This window comes from Myotis davidii, unplaced genomic scaffold, assembly GCF_000327345.1.
Source record: "Myotis davidii unplaced genomic scaffold, ASM32734v1 scaffold1388, whole genome shotgun sequence".
Classification (NCBI taxonomy): Eukaryota; Metazoa; Chordata; class Mammalia; order Chiroptera; family Vespertilionidae; genus Myotis; species Myotis davidii.
Window position 1 is genome coordinate 139,394 of NW_006298864.1, and position 8,751 is coordinate 148,144.

Sequence of the window (8,751 nt, forward strand, 5' to 3'; positions counted from 1 at the left end):
AGAGGCATCAGGCCGGTGCAAGGGGCTGATCCTGTGATTGGAGGGTGATGGGGGTCAACGCCTGAGGGCTCCCAGTATGTGAGAGGGGGAAGGCTGGGCTGAGGGACACTCCACACACACACACACACACACACACACACACACACACACACACAGTACGAATTTTGTGCACCGGGCCCCTAGTATATAAAATAAAACCCCAGTTGCTACATAGATGCAGTTGATAGAGTGACATGCGCAGAAAAACTAACCTTTCTTCCATATCATCTAAAGGTCATCACCCCATTACACAACATGGAGTTGTTACTGGAATCCCTGACATTTCACGATGTGGCCGTGGACTTCACCTGGGAGGAGTGGCAGCTCCTGAGCCCCGAGCAGAAGGACCTGTACAGGGAAGTGATGATGGAGACCTACGGCCACCTGGTGTCACTGGGTGAGGACAGCTCCCGTGTGTCACTCAGCGGGTGCCCTGTCAGGGGCTTTTCCTTTCTCAGCTGCGTACCTGCTCAGAATAACTCCAGTTCTCAGAGATGGTGGAATCTCAGGTACTTCTCTTGCACCAGACAGGAGGGTATTATGTCCCTTCTCCTGAGAGAAAAGTCTTTGTGTTACAGATGGGAAACCTGTCCATTCCTTGAAATGTTACATTCTCTCTTCTTGACAGAGCCCAGCCCAAGATAATAGGTCTAAGTCTTTGTCCTTGTTCACAAGCAGGGTGTCAAGACAGCACACCAGACGCGCTCTCCAAGCTGGAACGAGGGGAAGAACCATGGACAGTACAGCGTGGACGCCACTGTCCAGTCTCTCCAGGTGAGGGGGTGAGAACCAGCAAGGTGGGAGGCAGGAAGTCACATTCCAGTCAGAGGCCACGTCAGAGCTGTGACAGTGAATGAGGAAACTCAAACTACCTCTCTACCCATGAGAACCCTTTTTCTTTGTAGAAGTTTAGGGGAAAATATACCCCTTTTTTATTTTCTGCTAAAAAAGCTTATTTTATCCTCCTCGTGTTATTGTTTTTATAGTTTTCTTCCGCCAGGGATTCTCAGATCTTCCTACTTTTTGTTTCAGTCACAGCGTCTGCTTGTGTTATCACCTCTCTTGCTATGCAATTCCACTTTCTTTGCCTCTCTGGAAAGATAGAACTTTGAATTCATTTTTTTTCTGTATTGACTAAGGTATTACATATGTGTTCTTATCCCCCCATTGCTCCCCCACCCCACTCCCATTCATGCCCTCACCCTCCTGGTGTCTGCCTCCATGGGTTATGCTTATATGCTTACATACAAGTCCTTTGGTTGATCTCTCCACCTACCCCCACCCTCTCCTGCCTTCCCTCTGAGGTTTGAACATCTGCTCAATGCTTCTCTGTCTCTGGATCTGTTTTTGTTCATCTATTTATGTTCATTATAGTTCACAAATGAGTGAGATCATGTGATATTTATCTTTCTCTGACTGACTTTTTCGCTTTGCATAATGCTCTCCAGGTCTATCCAAGCTGTTGCAAATGCTAGGAGTTCCTTCCTTTTTATAGCAGCTTAGTTTTCCATTGTGTAGCTATACCACAGTTTTTTAATCCATTCATCTGCTAATGGGCACTTAGACTTTTTCCAAATCTTACCTATTGTTAATTGTGCCGCTATGAACATAGGCATGCTTATGTCCTTTCTCATTGTTGTTTCTAGTTTCTTCGGACATATTCCTAGAAGTGGGATCATTGGGTCAAATGGAATTTCCATTTTTTATTTTTTGAGGAAACGCCATACCGTTCTCCACGGTGGCTGCACCAGTTTGCATTCCCACCAACAGTGCACGAGGGTTCCTTTTTCTCCAAATCCTCTCCAGCACTTGTCATTTGGTGATTTGTTGATGATAGCCATTCTGATAGGTGTGAGATGGTACCTCATTGTCGTCGTTGTTTTTTTTGCCATTGTCGTTTTGATTGGCATCTCTCAGATGATTCGTGCCTTTGAGCATGTTTTCATGTCTCTTGGCCTTCCTTATGTCCTCTTCCGACATCAATTTTTTCTTACTACTGGGCTGTTAGCAGTGGAATGGCTCTTTGATAAGTTGCCTTTAAGCACATGGATGAGGGATGTGAGTCAGCTCCCTGGAGTGTTTCAAATATGAGACTATGGGACATTCAAGGAGTTATATCTGGATTTGTGTGAGGAGCTTCTAGAAACTTGTCTGCATAGCCAGTAATGAGCAAGAGGGAAAATGACTGGAGATAATGACAGTGGTGTAGCAGCTGGAAGTTCTGAGATACTGGTCACGCATTGCCTTGGGAGACCATTTAAGACCTTGCTTTCATTCCAAATGAGTTGAGACACCCATGAGAACTTTTGAGTAGAGGAATAGCATTATTTAACTAATTTTTGAATTTTTAAAAAATATATTTCTTGTTGATTTTAGATATAGAGAGACAGGGAGGGGGAGAGAGAGAGAGAAAGAACATCGATGTGAGAGAGAAACATCATTTGGTTGCCTCCTATGTGCACTGGGGATCAAACCCACAACCTGTGTGTGTGCCCTGACCGGGAATTGAACCGGTGACCATTTGGTGCAAAGGATGATGCTCACCCAACTGAGCCACACTGGTCAGTTCACTAATTTTTTATTTATTTATTTATAAATATTTTTATTGATGTCAGAGAGGAAAAAGAGGGCGAGAGAGATAGAAACATCAATGATGAGAAAGAATCATTGATTGGCTGTCTCCTGCATACCTACCACTGGGTAATTGAGCCCACAACCTGGGCATGTGACCCTTGACTGGAATCGAACCTGGGACCCTTCAGTCTGCTGGGTCTAGCCACTGAGCTAAACCAGGTGGGGCTAATTTTTTAAATGGACAACCTTGCCTATAGTACAGAAGGTAGAAATTATCAGGGAGAGTAATTTACTGTTATATTCATGGTTACAATTTGTGACAGTACAAAAGTACATATTAATATTATCAAAAATATAAGGTACACAGGAAAGAATCCAGGTGTCTCATGGAAAGAGCTAAATCAGCTCTGGCCATTGGTTACAGCTTTGGACCTTGCACTGAAGGGTCACGGTGGATTCCCAAGGGACATATTCCTGGGTTGCAGATTTAATCCCCTGCCCTCTAGGGTGTGTGCAGGACCCACCAATCAATGTGTCTCTGTCACATTGATATTTCTCTCTCCTGTCACATTGATATTTCTCTCTCTCTCTTCTCTCTCTCTCTCTCTCTCTCTCTCTCTCTCTCTCCCCCTCTCTTTCTCCCTCCCTCTCTCCCCACCCCCCTTCCATCCACACTCTCTAAAAATCAATGGAAAAAATATCCTCCAGTGAGGATTGACAATACCAGAAATGTGCAAAATCACCTGGCCTCATCTGTGATATTTTTAAAAGTGTCTAAAGTTAAGAGACAAGAAGAAGTAGCAGAGGTGGTTTTCCATTAGCCTTAAAGCAAAGAGGAAAGAGCATGTGGACTCTGGGAGCTGAGGGCCTCAGTCCTACAACCATAGGAGCAGAATTCCAAAGCACTACCTGGGCTTTCACCTTTTATTCTACGTGTTTTGAAACACAGTCTCATTTAGGACTCTTTCTTTGAAGAACTTGTATATATTGATGGGATCCACACTACTATTTTCCGATAAGACCTTTTTAAAAAATACATATTTTTATTGATTTCAGAGAGGAAGAGAGAGGGAGAAAGAGTTAGAAACATCAGTGATGAGAGAGAATCATTGATTGGTTGCCACCTGCATGCCCTCAGTGGGTATGGAGCCTACAACCCGGGCATGTGCCCTAGCGAGGAATCAAATGGTGACCTCCTGGCTCATAGGCGTATGCTGAAACACTGAGCCATGCTGGTTGGGCTAGATAAGACCTTCTTTAACATTTTCATATTAACCTCAATGTCAAGAACTATAAATGAAGATAAGTATATTTCTTATTTTACATAACATAAGATTGTCACTACATAGTTACTTCACATGAAGGCTTTTTAAAAGCAGTTTTATTTCTAGGATTATGAGAGATTACAGAATGATTCACTTCTGTTCTGTCCTAGAACGCAGGAAGATCCATCATCCTCTGCCACATCACCTGCACAGTCGAAGCATTCAGAAGAATGTGGAACGATGCTGTGAATATAGTATGTCTGCAAACATTAATCAGAGTGGAAGTCATTACCTATTAAAGCAAAATCATGATGTGTGTGAGATAAGTGAAGAACTTACAGAATCAAATTTAAGTTTTGAAAACCAAAACAAAAGCTGTAACTTAAGGAATTCCATTGAGTTGAATGGAGATAGGACATGCATTGTGCATGCTAACCAAGAACAATTTTACACTGAAATCACATTGCCTGGCAGTACCAAACCCATTAACAAGAAGTCCCAGATCACTGTAGAAAAAGCACATGTATGCACTGAATGTGGGAAAGCCTTTGTGAAGATGTCTCAGCTCACTGATCACCACAGAGTTCACACAAGAGAGAAACCTTATGGGTGCAGTCTGTGTGGGAAAACTTTCAGCAGAAAATCCAGGCTCACCGAACATCAGAGAATTCATTCGGGACTCAAACAGTATGAATGCACTGAATGTGACAAAACCTTCCTCAAGAAATCACAGTTCAATAGACATAAGAAAACTCACATGGGAGAGAAACCTTATACGTGCAGTGAATGTGGGCAAGAGTTCATCAAAAAGTTTTGGCTCATTTGTCATCAGAGAACTCATACAGGGGAGAAACCCCATCGGTGCAGTCTATGTGAGAAGACCTTCTGTACAAAGTCTAATCTAAATAAACATCAAAAAATGCATACAGGAGAGAAACCTTACAAATGCAGTGAGTGTGGAAAAGCGTTTGTTGAGAGAAATCATCTTATTGCCCATCATCGAACTCATACAGGAGAGAAACCCCATGAATGCCATCTATGTGGGAAGACCTTCCGTATAAAATCTAATCTGAATAAACATACAAAGACCCATACAGGAGAAAAGCCTTATAAATGCAGTGTATGTGGAAAAGGCTTTATTGAGAAGAAGCGTCTTATTGTACATTCTCGAACTCATACAGGAGAGAAACCCCATGGGTGCAATCTATGTGGGAAGACCTTCGCTACAAAGTTTAGTCTCACAGTACATGAGAGAACTCATACAGGAGAGAAACCTTATACATGCAGTGAATGTGGGAAAGGCTTTGTCAAGAAGAGTCATCTGATAGGGCATCAACGAACTCACACAGGAGAGAAACCTTTTACATGCAGTGAATGTGGGAAAGGATTCACACTGAAGCAGTATCTTATAGGACATCAGCTAACTCATGCTGAACAGAAGCCCTATGTATGCAGTGTGTGTAGTAAAGGCTTCATTGCGAAGCGTGATCTCACCGTACATCAGCGAAGTCATAGTTCAGATAAACCATACATATGCAATGAATGTGGAAAAGGCTTTATTGTGAAACGTGCTCTCATTATACATCAGAGAATACACACAGGAGAGAAACCCTATGTGTGTAACGAATGCGGAAAAGCCTTCTCGGTGAAAATACAGCTGATTGTACATCAGAGAACTCATACAGGAGAGAAACCCTTTTTATGTAGTGAATGTGGAAAAGGCTTCTCAACAAAGCACTGCCTTATAGGACATCTGCGAACTCATACTGGAGAGAAGCCCTATGTATGTAGTGTGTGTGGAAAATGCTTCACCATGAAGCGTGATCTCACTATACATCAGCAGGGTCATACTTCAGAAAAACCATATATGTGTAGTGAATGTGGAAAGGGCTTCATCGTGAAGAGTCGTCTGATTGTACATCAGCGAATACACACAGGAGAGAAACCCTATGTATGCAGTGATTGTGGGAAAGGCTTCCCACAGAAAAGGCAACTAATTGTACATCAGTGGACTCATACAGGACAGAAACCTTATATATGTAGTGAATGTGGGAAAGATTTCACAGTAAAACGTAATCTAATCAAACATCACCTAAAACATACAAGAGACAAGCCTCAGGAATGTAGTGGAAGAGGCTTCACCATGAAAACTGATCTTACTTTACATTAGCAAAGTTATACTTAAGAGAAACTGTGTATGTTCAATGAATTGGGGTAAATCTTTACCCCAAAGACTCATGTCAATGTACATCAGCACACTCAGATGGGAGATAGCGTTTCTATGTGCAAGAAGTATGGCAAAGGCTTAATTGGGAAAAACATGCTCATTGCACAAATGTGAATTCATATGGAGAGGAACTGTATATATGTAATGAATGTGGAAAGAGGATACTGGGGGTATTCTTCAGCAAACTCATACTGTAGAGAGGCCATACACATGTAATAAAAGTGCTTAAGGCTTTAGGAAGAAGACATGCCTCATGCACCATCAGAGATTTCACTCAAGAAGGACTTCGTTTGCATGTACTGAATGTGGAAAATTTGCATTCAGCAAAAATGATCTTATTACCCATCAGAATCCACATGGGAGAGAAGCCCTATTGAATGAATTTAATGTGGGAAAGCCTTCACTACAAACTCAGGACTATGTTCATCAAAGAAAACATACAGGAAGGATGCCCTAAGGGTGCAGCAATTGTGGGAAAGCTGCTGACCACTTGTCAATTGTTAAACGTAAGATTTCACAGGTAGTTGCTTTTGGGTAAGCCTGTTGCCAGTTGTAGGCCCTCAAGATAATAGTATTCAAAAAATATTATGCAGTAAAGAATAACATAGTACAACAGGAAAGTTAGGGGGAAAATGAATAACTTACTGCAAAGAATCTGGTACTATCTTTCTTGGTCATTTTCCTGATTTTATATAACGAAATTACAAAACAATTTGGATACAGTCAGCCTTCATGAAAATATTTTTGGACATTATATGTCTAAAATGTTTATCTTGATATAAGTCCTATGAATGTGACAGAATAGGAAATTCTTTAGTGGGAAGTAGAACTTACGATATGTGATCATCAGAAATCATGATTGAATGTTTCTAAGTATGGAAAAGCATCTTCCCCAAAGTAAAACCTCAATAGATGTCATTTTACACTAGACAACTAATTTTCTCTGGTAGGGATATGGGATGGTTTGCAGTAACTCATGTTCCTTTATCATTTGCCAGAAATTCATGCAGAAATAACTCATGAACACATTCAATTGGTGGACTTTAGCAAAACTTCCAATAACTTAATGAAGAAAAGAATCCTTGAGTGAAAAAGCATTCTGTCACAAGTCTAAACCTCACAAGCAATTAGGGACAGGATACCTTCAGCTATAATTTCTAAATACATTATATATATATATAATCAGAGAGGAAGAGGGAGATAGAAGCATCAGTAATGAGAGAGAAGCATTGATCGGCTGCTCCCCACACAGCCCCATACTAGGAGTTGAGCCCACATTCCGGGCATGTGCCCTGAGCTCTTCAGCCATAATTTCAGTTGCCTTGCCATTGACTTTATAACTTTTAAACAGTTACAATTATTCTCATCATGAATAAAATTTTGTATACAACACAGGAGGGGTCTATGCCTGTTTCATTATGTTATGAAATTTTGCACTTCTTTAGTTCTATTGGTTATTTCAAAATACATGAAGCACTTAAAAATGAAACTGATACTCATTTTTTTAAAAAATATATTTTTATTGATTTTTTACAGAGAGGAAGGGAGAGGGACAGAGAGTTAGAAACATCGATCAGTTGCCTCCTGCACACCCGCTACTGAGGATCTGCCCGCAACCAAGGTACATGCCCCTGACCGGAATTGAACCTGGGACCTTTCAGTCCTCAGGCCGACGGTCTATCCACTGAGCCAAACGGGTTACGGCCTGATATTCATTTTTAAGGATAACATTTTAATGTGTTTGACCAAGTATATAAGTAATATCAAGAGGTTTATAAAATTAATATAAACATGATGTCATTTATAACTTTTAATTTTGAATTAACTTTAGAATCAAAACTGCAATTTTCTTTCCTTTTTTGTTTTTAAAACCATAGTATTATATGTTTTAGAATTTCAAATAAGTGGAATCACAAAACGTACTCTATTACATATGTCCCTTTCCTCCCCGCCCATTAAACCCCTTCAGCTTGCCCCCAACCCCATCCCAGGCTTTTATCACCTAGTTATCTGTCTTTGGGTTATAAATATATAAATACAAGGTCTTTGGTTGATTTTCTCCCACCCACTCGCCTTCCCTCTGAGATTCTGCACTCTGTTCTCTGCTTCCATGTCTCTGGATCCAATCTGTTCATCAGTTTATTTTGTTACTTAGATTCCACATATGAGTGAGATCATGTGATACTTTCTCTAACTGACTGATTTCACTTAGCATGATAATCTCCAGGTCCCTCAATGCTGTCTCAAAGGGTAAGAGATTGTTCTTTTTTATTGCTGCATAGTATTCCACAGTGTAAATGTACCACAGATTTTTTATCCACTCATCCTCCCATGGGCATTTGGGCAGTTTCTATATCTTAGCTATTGTAAATTGTGCTGCTATGAACATAGGGGTACATACAGTCTTTCTGATTGATGTTTCAGGTTTCTTAGGATATATTCCTAGAAGTGGGATCACTGGATCAAATAGCAGTTCCATACTTAATTTTTTGAAGAAACTACATACTATTTTCCATAATGTCTGCACCAGTCTGCATTCCCACCAGCAGTGTACTAGGCTTCCGTTTTCACATCCTCACCAGCACCTGTCATTTGTTGATTTGTTGATGGTAGCCATTCTGGCAGGTATGAGGTGATACTTCATTG

General features: G+C 40.9%; 1 protein-coding gene across 1 annotated transcript in view; it reads left to right on the forward strand.

The window, feature by feature from the left end:
• LOC102771299 (zinc finger protein 615-like) overlaps positions 1–7,496 on the forward strand; it is a 10,988-nt gene extending 3,492 nt beyond the window's left edge. The window contains exons 2-4 of the mRNA XM_015570973.1: positions 274–436; positions 718–813; positions 4,049–7,496. Coding sequence (XP_015426459.1) covers positions 274–436; positions 718–813; positions 4,049–6,048 — 2,259 coding nt within the window. The 3' untranslated portion in view covers positions 6,049–7,496. The remainder of the gene's footprint in view (positions 1–273; positions 437–717; positions 814–4,048) is intronic.
• Positions 7,497–8,751: the final 1,255 nt, after the last annotated feature.